The 16,131-nt window shown below is 37.5% G+C and overlaps 1 protein-coding gene across 1 annotated transcript; it reads left to right on the top strand.

Moving 5' to 3' along the window:
* Positions 1-469: 469 nt before the first annotated feature.
* Positions 470-13,341, top strand: FAM81A (family with sequence similarity 81, member A). The gene is made up of 8 exons (XM_009885748.1): positions 470-516; positions 1,779-2,052; positions 2,848-2,966; positions 9,300-9,429; positions 10,651-10,757; positions 11,728-11,863; positions 12,246-12,441; positions 12,856-13,341. Exons 1-8 carry the CDS (start codon positions 470-472, stop codon positions 12,993-12,995), a joined length of 1,149 nt encoding a protein of 382 aa, XP_009884050.1. The 3' UTR covers positions 12,996-13,341.
* The last annotated feature ends 2,790 nt before the right edge of the window (positions 13,342-16,131 follow it).

The following is a 16,131-nucleotide window of genomic DNA, read 5'->3' on the forward strand; positions in this document are numbered from 1 at the left end:
AAATAAGCTGCTATCATGAAATATTTTTATTTGATTCTCTAGTCAATCCTTTCTTAAGCTTTATGATAATTCTGGAGATTGTACTTTTTATTCATTGATTGGTGATGTCAGAAACCAGTAGACAGATTGGGTACAAGAAGTTTGCTTGCCTCTGCCCTGCCAAACCAGTTCTGTGGGTCAACAGCAGATTCCAGTTTCAAGGCTGTCAACCATGCCTTTTTCAAAAGTATCATTTTCACTAAGAAAAGCTTTTTAGCAGTTTTTAGTTTTTGTTCTTTTGCATTGATTTTTATTTGCATTTATTCCATAAGCAATATTTAAACTCCAATATCAGAGCTGTCAGCGTAATCTTAAACTTTACTTACAGATTCACATAAAGCAGAAACATTAAGTCATTTCAGTGCCAGATATAAACTATTAAATAATTCCATGTGTACTTTTTCAACAGACATAAATTATTGACCAGAAAATGGCCCAGCGAAGCCCAATCTTCCCAACTCTTGCCCCTTCTGAAAGGTACAGTTTGGAATGTAAAAAATAAAATCTTCATATTGCAGACTATTATGTGTGTCTCAATTCCCTGTACATAGTGATGCTGTGACTTGGGACTTCGGCATTAGGAGGGCAAAGTGAAATACTGTGGACTCATTCAAATCAATGGCCTAAATCACACTTCCTTACTCAGCTTTTACTTAACCCTTTCCCAAAGAAATTAAATAGCTTAAACTGTAACCAAGTAGAAGTCCAAGAATACTATACTTCAGCCAGTCTTCTGATAGCATGGAATTGAGTATGAAAACTCAGAGCCAGAGTGACCTTTGTTGAAGTCCTCATACATCTCATACATCAATATCATCATGGTGAAAGTAAACTGGTAATTTGGCTCATTAACAGGAAACAACATGGAGAACACACAGTAAATAACCGAGTTCCAAGAAAAAAAAAAAATCTCCTCTTTCAAAGTGGGGTTGAACTTGTATCTTCCACTTATGCTTCTGACAATTTTCTTTATTCTTTACAAAATATAGAGGCAGGAAAAGACCACATGCATTAGCAGCCTGATTTTTTTTACTTTGAGCACCCATAAGCTCCATGGCTTTCCATGGAAGCTATGCTGTGCAGAGCTCTCTTGAAAAATCTAGACAATTATTCAAGGTACCCAAATGTAAGCTGTTCTGGGTTCTTTGACATCTAAGACTATGAGAAGCTTGTCATAATTTTGGTCTTTCCTTGTTTTCTACACCTACGTATGCTCCTGTTCAGTTTAGAGGGGAACAAGCTTCTGGATGGCATTACAGGATAGCTGTAGAGACTGAGAAAAGGAATGGACGCGAGCTATTCTTTTTTAACCTTGGTCTGTTTCCATTTAGTTTGCAATATCTACCTTCTACAGTTACTGCTTTGATTAAGCCTGAAAACTGTAGAGACAAATAGCATTACTTTTGAAACTCAAAAAAAGAGTTTTGAATTTGGATTCTTAGTAATCAAATTATAGTTCTGAATTGTAACTACTTCTGTAATGTTAATGTCCTTTTATTAAGATCCTATGCTTTGTAAGCTTCCTTAAAGAGTAGGAAAAGAACCTGACCCGCCTTCGTACAAGATACACGCAGTAGCCAACACAGCGCCCACTTACTGTAGCAGTGGGCTCTCTCCGCGAGTACTTTGGTGCTTCTCCCCAGTATCGCTACTAAGATAGTATGGACTGTCTCCAGTGGAAAAACATTGCAGAGTTTTGTGTGAGAACTTAACAATATCTGGATATTCTTCTTCACTAGACGTGTTCGAAACATAGCACTGCACAGCCAGGCGTTGACAGCGGTCCCGTTGGCATCGGCAAGCCTGGTGGATCAGCTGGAAGACAGAATCCTAAGCCATGAGAAAACAACGGCGGCTCTTGTGGAACACGCTTTTCGCATTAAGGAGGACATTGTTTCCACTCTGCACAGAATGCAGAACAAAGGGGGGGGCGACCGGTTGGCTAGGCAACTCTTGGAAGAACATATCCGAAACATAACGGCAATAGTGAGGCAGCTTAATCGGGACATTGAGGTATGTTAAGAATTTTTCACAGGACTAATGCCATCTCAGCTACTTATTTCTCCTTATTATTTAATACAAAAGTTTACTGCAGGATAAGTAAAGGTCAGACAAGGTCTGAAGATCCTGTAAGCTTATAAGTTGTTTTTATAACTTGAAAAACTGTTTGCAAATTGCAAAATTCTTTCAGTGGCTATGAAAATAGCACAGGATATTAGCATATAAACACAGAAACCTTTGTGGTGCTAATAAGCTTGCCTTCAAAAGCTGTACTGGAAAACCTTGAAAAAATGAATTAATGCGACACTAATACCCAGCTCAACTTCAGTCCAAAGGCTGTGCTGTATAAACACCAGGAAATGCCTTAGCTCTATAATAAACTTTCTTTCACTTCCGACTCACTGATGATACCAAGTAGCCAAACCAACTGCTCACTTTTATGACCTAAATCATATGCAGATACATAACTTCACGCCTGACCTCTGCTGCAAGGAGCAACGGGGGGTGGGGTGGGGGGGTGGCGGGGGGGAGCGAAAAGATAAAAAGGAATATTTAAGTCTCCTTTCCATCGTCAAGTTATACTTTATACATAGTATGGTATTTATGTGCAGATCAGACACTACGAATAAGAAAAAATAAATGACTTAAATGGTATGTGGTTTAGTAGGATACAAGACAAAGCTTTTAATAAAGTAATAATAAAATGGTATCTGATGTCACTGAAAGATTGAAACATAATGAGTGACATTTTAAGCGTACATTGAATGTGACATGCTGAGTTTATATTTGCATATGAATGTTTTGTAGATGCTGCAGGAACAGATACGTGTCAGAGACAATCTCAGCTACGGAACAAATTCTACCCTGAAGAGTCTGGAAATGCGGCAGCTTTCTGGCTTAGGAGATCTTCGGGGAAGAGTTGCAAGGTAAAAGTCAACACGGAAGTATATTTTGGGGACTAATGTTGTTTTAATCTTGAAGTATGAATGTTGATGATAATGGGCTGAATTCCACTTTGGCAAAATTCCCAGGATAATTTTGCTTAGTGTTTTCAAGATAATGAATAATAATGCTTTGCATTCCAGTATTACACATTAAACTTAACAAAATCACCCTTAATTCCTGAAATTAGTTTTTAATAAATTACCTCAAATTCCTTAGGAATTTGGATTTGGTTCAGCTTTAAAAAGTACTACGGTTAGACTGGTCTATCTTTGAAACAAATTAATGAGCACAATTATAAAGGCAGCATGGAACAATCTGCACTTGTAAAGAACAGAATAGTTACACGTTTTTGCATATAATTCAGAAGTAAAAATCTGTGCATTCAGTTATTGGTTAGCCATATTACATAGGCTACTTGACACGTAAGGAACAGAAGACTATAAAATAATAGAGGTTTTACAGGCTGCTTGAAAATCAAGGTTACAATTGTGCAACTACACAGACTTCAGGTTGTGCTATCAACGGCACGTTTACAAACCCCAGGACCACAACATTTGCTTCAGTGTCTGGGAAGTTGAACGCAAAAGGCAGAGGATATGTACGCCTATAGAAAAAGGACCTGATCTAGCCTAAAGCAGCTTGGCTAATAACTTTGCTGGAATTATACTTGTCCTGAATTTGACCTATGGTCTATATTGTACAGAAAACTTTTTCTTTTTTGTACTCCAACTGATTTAGTGATAATCTTCAACTGCCTACAAAAATAATCCGGGAGGGCTTTTCCTTGAACTAAAGTTTTCTCATAAATTACTTGATTGCTTGAAGTTTCCACTGTAACTTTCATTAACTTCACCCATTTTGTAAAGAATAATTTACAGAGGTTTTACATTCTCTTTTGTTGTTTTGTGGTGGTTTTTTTTTTTTTTTTTAAGTTATGCACTATCCTTTAGTAAACAGGAAAGAACTAGACAAGTTTGTTATGTCAAATCAGAAAACTGATCGAAATATATGTAGAAGGAGATATATATACACACACATAGATCTGTCTCGCTGAGAAATCCCTGAGAAATTTACATGCTTAGATCTTCCTGCTTCTTTTTATATAAAGTCCACTTTGAGATCACACTACATCCTGAGAGAGGTCCATATTTGGAGCAACATAGTTACTGACACCTTGTGAAGCAAAACATCGTGCCTTTGCTTCCAACAACAGAACTGAAGCGAATGAGCGCCGGCCAGCGTGAGCTTCGCAAGGGGACCCTTGCCCTGCCAAGCACCTGCTGTGCTTGGATCAGTGGTGGCCTCTGCCAGGATTTCTTCCATTATTTACTTAGGGCAGTGCCCTCGTACTGGGCCTGGCTTGCAATTTATCTGATAAGCGTATGAGGCTATACCAATCTGCCTTACGTCAGGCAGTGCAATGAATGTTGAATATTTGTATTCATTACCATAAGAGAATCAGTTTATTGTCTTTTAACTGTTACCTCCTATTCAGCGTCATGCTCTCTACATAAATATTTTCCCTGAATAAGGAAGAAAGTAAGCTTCCCTTTATCAGAAATCAAGTTAAAGCAGTGCTGCATGGGAGAAAGTTATTTGCCTTTATTTACAGACATATTCTACTTTGAAAATTAATGTTCCTGTGAATGGCTATAGTAATATCCAGAGATCGTGCTCAAGATGCCAGTTTGTTATGCTGTTGGCACTACATAGATACTTACCAGAAACTTTCCCTGAGGTAAACACTTTCTGATTACTCTAGCCAGTATTCCTTATATAAAAGAAGCTGAACTCACCTAATGTAATTTTACTTTTACATTTAGTCCTGCTAGCTTTCAGGTGAGTTCAAAGAGCAAAACCTTAGAAACATGATCGAGTTACTGTGGGTTACCAATCTACTGTACACCAGCTCTCAGCCACAGTCAAGGTGCTACGAATGGCTCGGGCTGTAGTGACAGTAGGCGAATTTAACTCCAAGTACATTACGTTTGCTCTAGGCTAGAAGTGTGCAGATGGACAATCAGTATGAATTAGTTTATATATAGGAAATCACCTAAGACTGAGCCTTTAGATCCTGTAAAAATTTTAGTGTCAATCTCAGGATTCTGGCCAAATTTCAGTTCTAGTAATAATGCATTATATTGCATCCTATTCAACTTCCATATTGGAGAGAGTGGTCTTTATTTCCTAACACCAACTGTTCTGTAACATGTCAATATATCATCGAACAACTGCCTCATCATTTCTTGAGGGCTGCTGCTTTTAATGGCGAGAACAGGGCTCCCTACATGCACGTACAGCTCCAAACCCACGCCACCCACAGGAGTGAGGTTCGGACAGACCGTACAGTTGTACTCACCTCCATCACAAAATCAACTAATATCCCTAGCAGGAGAAGACTGAATACACATTACAGCTCATGTCTCTGGGCCACTTCTTATTAAGCATAATTTATTAATGAATTTGTAAAGCATCAATACAGTGTTCCCCATGAACGATGCTGTACATTTTCCTAAGACTCAGCATTATTATTAAGGAAAATATTACCTCTATTAAATTCAGTGACACATTCAGCAGAAAACTAGATGCATGCTGATAGATCCATTATGCCAGCCTCCTGTCCCCGATGTTGGCAATTTGATATAACACAGATTTATCAATTCTATTTCTCATGATATTAGATCAGAAAACTCATGAGTAGTGCCTTATCATTTGTTTACAGAATAACTTGTGCACTATGGTAATTTATTTGGCAAGTTTAAATACAGCAGCCTGGTCAGAGCCATAGCAGTAGCTGTCTCTAGAAGCTTCCCAATAGCTGAAACATCCAGAGAAATGGCAACTATGCATGTTCAAACTGGGCCTAATTTGCATATATAGATGATTTTTATATACATTATAGATCTGATTCATTTCAGACACTCTGGACTCATTACATGTAGGCAGATTTTCCCACACTGCACAGAAAATGAGCCAGATGCATCTGGGATGCACTGCATTTATGAAGTTCCCAAGTACAATAAATCTGCTGCCCTGTGGCTACTTGCTGTGCAGGAGAGGCACCAGGCGAGGGCTGCCCTGGGCTCCCTCATCCAGGCGACGCAGAATCTACCATCTCTGCTCTCCTTGCCCACTGCATCCTGGATGTATCAACTTGCTTTTCACTGCTTGTTCTTTAGCTACTTGTTTTTCGCTGAAACAGTGGTATTTTAGTTGAAACATCTCCTGTTATAATAAACAGGAACATTAAAAAATCTGTATGTACCATTAGAGCATATTTATATAGCAACCTGTTGCAGAGCACTGGTGTAGTTCTCAGCTTTATCTAGTCCTTGGTGATACTGAATAGAGCAACCATTGTGTTTTGATCTCTCAGAGATCAAAGACAACAAAAATACTCTTCAGTGTGCCAGAAAAATAACTACTGCTTTTGCTTACAATGACTTTCAAGGCAGTTGTTTGATAATTTCACCGTTTATATTAAACGTTACTGGTTTCTGAAATTATACTGTATTCTGAATCTGAGAATAACACTTGGTGCTATGAAATCTCTCCATTTACTCTTCATTTACTAATTTCAGATAAGTACACAGCTTGACAATCAGAACTTTCAGAAAATGCCCTCCAAAATCAAACAATAGTAGAAGAAACACATTCTAGTGCATCTTTGGCCCAAATTTCAACAGAGCATGTGTGCAACTGCATGTGAAAAACTGCACTGGGTTGTTTGTATGGCCAGCTTCAGCATTTCAGATGTAAAGACAGAGAATTATTTATTGGGCATTTCTTTGTACAAAATGGTTTCATATAGAGCTCTTATATTTTTAAACTAGTATTATTCCTAGAAATCTTAATCTATTTCTCAATTCTTTCCTTGTGCTTTTAAGATGACCAAACCTCAAAAGTTGTTCTCAACTTCTGTCTTTATATCTATAGCCCATTGGCTTCATTTATATAGACAGTCCTAGGAACTTAAATCCAGCGTTCAGAAACATTTAGTTCTATTTTTAAGAATTCTATGGATTCGTGTTAAAATGACACTAAAGAAATATCAAAGCAGAACATTCAGAGGTATGGGAAATTCAGTGGGGATTGCAGTGTGCCTTCCCCCTAACCCCCCCCTTTTTAAAAAAACAAAACAAAACACAACACACAGGAAAAAATTCCAAACTATAATGTCCCCTTTTGTTTAGATTACTGATTTTCTTCTGACCCATCACACAGTAGAAACCTGAATCAAAAGTGTTAGAAAGCTCATGGTTTTCCATATGTTCATCTTATTATTACACACCCCCCCCAACCCCCCCCATTTAAAAGCTAGTGGAAGCATGGACTAGAGTTACTCAATTGTTGTAAGCTTTTAACTCAAAATGTACACTCACATAACTAATATCAGAACTTCATTTTGTGTCTACAGTACACTAACTTTTTTTTTCAGATCAAAACTAATCAGGTTTTTGTGAGTGTGTACAATATATATAGCAAAGAGACTTCCCTTTGACAACTTCAATACATGGAATATTGTTTAAAAAAAAAAAGAAAAAAGAAAAGGAGGCTAACCATTCCAGAACTACAGACAATGGAATGTAAACTTTATTCTGACTTTGTTTAAAGGGGTGCCAATTACAGTACCCCTGTAGAAAAATGAAATAACCTGATTAATACATACCAGGCCGACACTAAATTAACATAGTCAGAATCTTAATGTTTCAGTTACCACGCAACTATATGACCTCTTTGATCGTGTAACTGAGTTCCCCAAAGAGAGATGCACTGATTAAACCCAAACCATTAATTTGCTTTAGGAATAGAGGTGCCTGCTGTTTACATTTCTCACAGCAGTTTCAAAGCTGTCACTTCTTGTATTTCCTGTTGTGCCTCAGAGAAACAAAACTAATCATTTTTTTTGAGTCCCGAGGCTTCTGGTGACTAGTTGCACAATGATTTCATTTCTCTGATTCTCTCTGGCTGATCATAACAACGTGGCGAGATTTGGTTTCTCTCATCTTTCTATAGAAACTGCCTGATTGTAAGACCTGCAAGTGTGGTTCACCGCTATGTAAACCTCAGCTGGCCTTCCTACAGATTGTACTAACAGGTCTCACAACAGTGAAGTGCTAAACTATAAATTAATTTCCACAAGTTCTATAATTTCTTCGTATTATTTTGTATTACTGATTATTTTCATATTGAAATTATACTGTAACACTAAGCAGATGCTCTGCCATTTTAGCTGTTACTTTCCCTTCATATTTAATGATAATGGTAGTTACTGTAACCGAGGTGATGAAAATGCATGTTGAAATGAAAGCCTTCATACTGAAATGTAACTAAAAAGAGGTTCAAATGTGTCACTGGTTTAGGTAATGACTTAACGTGCCTCAGCTTGTTCCATTTTACTGCCTTTTTCTCCCTCAAATTGTAACTGTTGTCTGTTCTCCATCAGTTTCATAGATCAAATTTGGTAACGTTGCCGATTACATAGCTCCTTTAGCAAAAAAATATACATGACTCATACTTCACAGAGGTCTTACTCCTGAAATTACAGCACTTATATTTTTACAGCTCAGTTAATGTTCTCATTGTATTACTGTAGATGAAACCCACCTGACCAAAGTATTTTTGAAATGTGGTAAAAAATGCACATATTCTATAGCACATTTATCCTGAAAATGTTATAGCATCGAGAAATGTTCCAATGCAAAGAAAGGAAACAATAATTATTATGCTCTAGAACTGCATTTCGTAGTCTTTTGTGAGACAAAATTGCCATTGCTTTCAATGACAGTTTTACCTAAAGAAAGACTAATAACTGTAAAATATGCCCCACATTGTTTCCTACACATATTAATTGCAGACTACTATTTCACAAATAAAAATAAGAATGTAATACTCAGGAACACAGCTACAACGATGAAGAAATAGTCCTCAATTATGTAGGTTTCTAATCACGCAGGTGAAATCACACACACCTTAACAGACGTCTTTTGGAATATGACAAAAATACGAGGTATTCTGCGTCTTTGCATTTCTAATGTGATTTCCCTGACTGATAACAACACAGTCTACACATATTATGTCAGCGCCAAGAAAACAGGAATGTATGTGTCACAGACTATTTGACTTCTAGTCCCATTTGGGAGCAGTTTGCTGAAGACCATTTGATATATCATCATTCGTACAGTCTCATAAGACATCGCTTCGCTAGACAGCCAGCAATTTCACAGAAATGCCCAGTCTAATACGGATACTTTAAAAATCTTGCACCTTATAGTCTATTCAGCTGTTGCTTTGGTATTTATTTATTCAAACAGGTGCGATGCTGGGTTAGCCAGACTGTCCGCAGAGCATAAAATTACGTATGAAAGACTTCAGAGCCTAAGTAAAGACCAGCACACCTCCAAGCTGATCTTAGAATCCAAAATCAAAGAGGCAGAAATACAGGTATGGTATTTGGACCAAAGCGATCCATGTATGGGTAAGAGTTACAGTCTAATTCATAGACTCCATTACTGTTAATTACTATCCTGGGAGGTCACAGATTTACAAATGGAGAGGTGTATCTGCTCACAGTCCTTATTAGATTGAATACTGGTACCTAGCTGCAGTACTGCTCTGGTCTAACTGAAAAGAGGTCCTTAATTTGCTGCCTTTAGCATGCCATGTAGAAGGGGCTAGTAATAAAGGCACCTGAAAGGACTCCAGGAATGAACAAAAGTCGGTAATTACTGGCCTGAATGGCTTCTTCAGGGTGGAATGTGAACATGTGACATGGATGCTCTACAAAACTACCACAACAATGCAAGCATCAGTCTCTCCCTCTATGTTTTGGCCTTCCCAGGATGAGTTTATATGTATTTCAACACAATTTTTGAAGGTCTGCACAACAAAACCAGTTTTGGGTTCTGTGAATCCATTAATCTGTCCGTCAGGTTTCTCTTCCATTGGGTATGAGAATGGAAGTGAGCACTAGATACAAGCAGAGACTTAAGACATTAAGGAAAAGGATTCTTCATACCTCCACCTCAAGACCTTCCTATTTTCTTGGGCAACAAAAGTATTTTACATCTTCATTTTGCGGTAGGTAAATGGTTAAAATCCTCTTTACCTTTCTCGGAAGATTTGGTACAGTATATTAGCTTGCAAGGAGCATACGGTCACGAATCTTGTAAAACAGAACAGTGTGGTTTGTAAAACTGGGATGATTGTTTTGGTGAGAAATATTTTCTGTTAGTAATGACCTACCCTCAGCTAAATCCAGCATTTTTATCACTGCAGTAGCCATTATACATGAAGTGATGAAGAATATCACTCAGTACTGGTGGATTGCTTTGCCATTCATTTACTCTGCTTATGTGGCAACATGGAGATGTATGGATCACGTAAATTCAGCTCGCTCAAGGGGGGGGAACGGGCAGATGCTTTCAAGGCAAGACTGTTCAAACTCTTTATGGCTGAAAAATTACAGTTTTCACAATGTTGATACTTTCATCTTGTGAGATAGTATATTTTTCATGATAAAGTAAAATGTGCAAATTCGGTAATTTTTGAAATGTCAGCAAAAATGGCCCTTCTTTAAGATCTTCTCTACCATTATGAAAACGTCCCAAATGAGACTGTGATGAAATGCTACTGAGAAATAGTAAATTCTGAATTTCGTTTCAGATTTCTCATCTTCTGAGCAGAGTAGAGCAATCAATAATGCAACAAGAAGCGAAGCTGAAGATTGCCTACAAAGAGAGTAACCAACAGCTCCATCTTCTGGATATGAAGTGAGTGCCTGGGAAACCTTGCTGCTGCCACGCACCTAGGAAGACAGGGCCACAGGGCCTCAATTTTCCAAGCTTGACTGTTGTAATCTTCAGATCTACAAAAGCATGAACCTGTTTAAATATATACGTGTGCTCAACAGCTAGTACAAAAGCACAATGTGAGACTCGCTTTCCACAAGAATTCTGCCCCTAATGTGGTTAGGCAATTTTGAAAAGCCCATTACGTCCCTTTGGCTTCAAATATGAATATATAATCCAAATACCTAAATTATTAGCAATAAGCTACTGTGCTCCTACTAGACACTGTATGGGGATATATTCAGTTCAGATATTAACTCCTCTCCAGGCATTTCACTCAGTGGCCGTCCTGGCTTAAGCCACCTACATCCTTACTCCTTACTGCGCACTGCCATCCTCACACAATCCCATCAGTTATGTCAGTGAAACTGTTTGCAAACCAGATGAAAGAATACATCCAGATTTCAAATATTCACTGGGAGAAAACACTGCCTAAAGAAACAGTTTTACTGGCACACCTGGTTGGTGTAAACTTGAGGCATGTATAGGCAACATAAGTGGGGCTATATGAACCTGCATTGCCACTAAAGTAAACGGGTACCAAATCTTTGCTCAGATTTAAGACCTATGGACACAAAGATTATAATCTGAATGGATGACCACATTCTGTTTTCAATGCTGCAAAGAATTTGCATCTAATATGCCTCAAAATGTCATAATGTGTTTCATATAAATAACTGCTATTTTGTTGTGCTCTTTCATCCTTATTTTCTAAAACAATGTTACCTTACCCAGTTTAGCAGCCTTAAAGTTCAAAGATTCACCTTAATATAGTATCAAGAATGTATTAAATTGTCATTAATTTTTTCATGAACATGTTCATAAAAAAGTCACTGCTGAATGACCAAAAGTTCTGCTCTTTTGTATCTGCTAATTTCTATTATGCTCTTAGATTAAAAAATGCTATTGAGGAACTCAGCAGCCAGATTTTGTCTGCACGTAGCTGGTTGGAACAGGAACATGAAAGGATTGAAAAAGAGCTTGTGCAAAAAATTGACCAACTCTCATTGACTTTTAAGGAAAACACTGTAAGTTGCATTAAAAGGTCCTAATAATACCTCTCATGAAGTATTCAAAAGCATTAGTAATAACCTAGATGATGTCATTGAGATATTATTTGAGTGAGATTTTCAGACCTCCTCAATATTTGTATAACTTTTTCACTGATGTCAAGTATAACATCCCCACAGCCTGACAGTCTTCAAATAAATCTGATCACTTCTAGATAGATCAGTATTTTAGTCTACAGTAATTAAGTCAGTTTAAACCATTTTATAAAAAAATTATATCATCTTACACGTTTGAATTCCACATAAAAGATGATTCATCAATATCTATTGCATGTTTGGGACAGACCACTGTAAATTCATATGCAGAGTAAATCATTAGAATTCTTTTTCCCGGCTCCAGGAAATGAGCGAAAGAGCTATAGAGATGAAATTCAACCAAATGGCAGAGAAAATTGACAAAATTGAAGAAATACAGAAGATAACCATGGAAGCACATGAAGCAAAACAGACTGAAGAAAAGATAAATATTCGCATTGGCAAACTTCAAAACGAGATAAATGAAGATATAAAAGAAATGAAAGCTGAAGTTAATGCTGGTAGGACCATAGTTATCAAGTTCTTTATTCTGAATTGTGGTAACAATGATTGACCTATAATAACATGCAAAATGCCTTTGCTTACATGGAAGCAGTTTAAAGACTTCGGGGCCAGATGTAATGGCTGCACCTGTGGCATTAAAATGGATTTTCACTAAGTGTGAAATTCACAGCAACAAGAGGTGACATCTTATTAGCTTGGAAGTGCTCTCCCTGGAGCACACATAGGCCCAGCTGGCTGCAACTGGGGGCGGTTTTGCCATCAGCACTCAATTACAGTCCTATTTGTCTTCAGAACTTTTGATATCTTCCTAGGGCTAAGCAGAGCGTTATGGTAGGAAGCACATTCTGATAGTAATTATGTGATACTCTTGCTTTTGATTATGATCTAATTTAATTCTCACCTGCAATCAGGGTTTGCAGCTATCTACGAGAGCATTGGGTCTCTACGGCAAGTTCTAGAAGCAAAAATGAAGCTGGACAGAGATGAACTCCAGAAGCAGATCCACCAAATGAAGCAGGAAGTTCCAACATGGGGAGAGGCTGGACCATGACTGCAAGATTTGGTCTGAGAGAGTAATGATTACCTGGCTAAATAGGCAGACTATAATCTTGTTCCAGTCTGTAATCCAAATTAAATGCATGTACCAAATGACATGCTGCTGTTGCACAGGCCCATAAGTTTGCTTGGAGCAGTAAATGCAAGCTCTTCACAGACCAGCTGACAACAAGCTTTTACGGGCTGAAGTGCTGATTTGCCACTGCACTACTCCAGTTGCTCTCAGGAGATTAAGCACCGTGTAAAACTGGAGTAATATATTGGTGAAGCTGGCACCTAATTTGCTAAAGGCATTCCAGTGCTCCCCAGTTTCACAGGCTTGATCAGGCAGGTATACACTTTTACATATATATAAAAGCACCTGTACACCACAAACAACCAAACAACAAACAAGTTGATATAATTTGTTCACTATCAGTTTGGCAAGGTTCTCCACCTTGATACAAATTACTTAATTGACAATGGAAGTTTCTATAGTGACTTTCTCTACTATTGACTTCCTGGGGAGACAGAATTGGCACTAAACAGACCAATTTTCAAAACCAAGATACCATCAGAACATCTTCGTTAGTTTTGCAAATATACATGTGTGTGCGTAAACTAAGTAGTGTTATAAAATGTAGTTGTAGACTAAGATGACTCATGAACAACATAAGAAACTTAACTCACGTGGTCTTAAGTATTGTGACCTTTTTAAATTAATAACCAAGTGGAGTTGAGACAAGGTAAAAGATGTATATAGAGTATTTTATAACTGGGCATGTGTTTCTGTGACTTGTTTCATTATATTGGTAAAAATTTTCAAAGGTTTGAAAACAAAAGAGGAGGTGATAATCTAACATAGTCTGGAGAATGTAACATAAAAATAAACTGCAGTTTATGATCTGCTTCAAAATTTTTATAGAAGTCAAACAACTGATTCTTCAAATTTAAGTAGACTTTAATAATTTAGTAGGTTCAAATTGCTAATTGCATTCACAGTATTTCCAAATAATAATGGTGCTTATTTCCATTCCCAGAACAGATTACATAATGAAAGTCAGCACCCGTATGACACATTAATCTAGAAAGGAAAAAAGACATATATAGATTTTATATCTTCATTCATGGCTTGATACGGCTCCTCATGTTTGTAAGTCATGTGGGATTAAGCACTTATGAAGAATAAAACACTTCATCCAGTATCCTATTAATTTATACTATTAACAGTAATTCATATACTATTCAAATACTATTAATTGACAGAAGCATTACTGTTAACATAAATAAATTAATAGGATGTCTCTGCACTTTCTTTAATGGACCTGTCTTTTGGCCAGTACTGCAAAACTATATTCTTATTTGGAAAATCAGTGGCCAATTTCTCATCACTTCATGAAAGGAAGTTTGGCCCATGAAGTCACTACATTACATAAATAAATAAATAAAAGAATTGCTCCGAAAACTTAAACTCATTAACTTCAGTAGGACAGTGTAGTGTGTAAAAATCAAGAAAATGCATACATCTTTACAGGATTAGCACCTAAGTTTGTATTCACTTCCTATATAGTTGAAAGTAATTTAATGTATCAAAGATACGTGAAGTTTTTGCTACTCTGGCTTCCAATGCTCTCTGATAACAAAACTGCCTCTTTTATTCCTGTTTTGTATCATCCGTGTGCCGTGAAATATATTTACAATGGCAGCTAAGGGGAAAGCCCAGTTCACTGAAGGGAGACAATGAAATGCTTGCAGATATTTCTTAAGAATTGTCTTAAAAATTCATTCTTTCTTCATATCTGTATTCTTATCTATTCTTCAATATTTAGCCATGTGCAGTCGAAAAGCTATCACTGGTATTTTATAAAAAAAAGAACAAAGAAAGAAGCAAAAAGAGACAGAACAAAAACCCCACTTTTTTTTGTGTCTGTAATTGGAAATCTGTACCTGAGAGAATATGGTATGATATGAAGAGCATACAAGGAAACAGAGAAACAGTTTATATAGGACTTAAATAAAGTGTTTCTCTTGTAAAAATCTGGTGTGATTCATCCGGATATAAAACAACACATAAAACCCTATCCAATTTTACTTCTGCTGTCTTGAAAATATTTTTTCCTAAATCTCAGCTAGAGCAAATAACTAAAAGCTCAAAAAAGCCAATATTGAAACGCGAGCTACTGACAAGCAGCACCTGCAAGCTATACCCAGTGCTGTGCGGAAGGAGGCACAGGTTCCGGGACTCATCCTGGGAGGAGCGAGCCAGAAATGGGGAGCTAGTCCTACACGGACACGCATGAGCGCAGCCTGCCCATCGTCCAGCCTTCCCACCCAGTGCTCCAACTGGGCAGTTGCAGAAAGTGGCACATATTCCAGTCATAAGGGTTCTGCAGAAAAACTGAGGAAAAGCCAGAATGGAAAAAAAGTAATATGAAGAAAAACTGAAAAATCTGGGGAAGTAACAGAGAAAAAAAGTAAGTCAGAAAAGTGGAGCAATTGAACAATAGCTGCATCGGCAGAGGCAAGGAAGAGTAGCTACCTGATGATGAAACACAAAACAGGTTTGAAGATTTTAGAAAGAGCTGAAGGTACACGCAATAATATATTTGATACAAAACACAGAACCCAGAAGAATGGGCTCATTAATTGATTTGTCACAATTCAGGCTCCCTACTCGCCTGCTGCATTTTACTCTGCTTGAACAATTGGGAAAGTAAATTGGTTTGGTTTATTCTTCCTTCAGTGACTTCCCTTTTTTTTTTTTGGTAATGTTTTCTGTAAAAATAGGTCAATAATATCTTCTCTGCATAGCCTGTCAGGGAGTGCTCATATCTGATAAGTAACGGCTGAATTCAAGGGAGAATTAGCATCCCTGTATCTTTCAATTATCTTACAGTTTTATGGCAAAATCCTCTCCTCGGAAACAGCATGCCCCCAGTGGGATAACTGTGACACTAGAAGAACAGTACTACAGACACGATGGCCTACGAAAGCTGGATTTTGCAAAGTGGAAACTCATTCTGAAAACTGACCTGCAGAGATCCTGTAAAACCAAACAGAAGGAAATAGCTGTGCTTGAAAGCAGAGTTGTCCCTTCATCTTTTCTTTCCATGCTGGTCTCCAGTGGGATTCCCGTGCGATGGTCCTTCAGG

Source organism: Charadrius vociferus, unplaced genomic scaffold (genome assembly GCF_000708025.1).
Source record: "Charadrius vociferus isolate BGI_N301 unplaced genomic scaffold, ASM70802v2 scaffold325, whole genome shotgun sequence".
NCBI classification, from domain to species: Eukaryota; Metazoa; Chordata; class Aves; order Charadriiformes; family Charadriidae; genus Charadrius; species Charadrius vociferus.

What these genes read in the sequence shown, in the direction of transcription:
- FAM81A (XM_009885748.1), top strand. Translation starts at nt 470, where the DNA reads ATGGCCCAGCGAAGCCCAATCTTCCCAACTCTTGCCCCTTCTGAAAG. An exon ending in CTTCGGGGAAGAGTTGCAAG is followed by an intron (nt 2,967 to 9,299) that starts GTAAAAGTCAAC and finishes TTATTCAAACAG; the next exon opens with GTGCGATGCTGGGTTAGCCA. An exon ending in GAAAGCTGAAGTTAATGCTG is followed by an intron (nt 12,442 to 12,855) that starts GTAGGACCATAG and finishes ACCTGCAATCAG; the next exon opens with GGTTTGCAGCTATCTACGAG.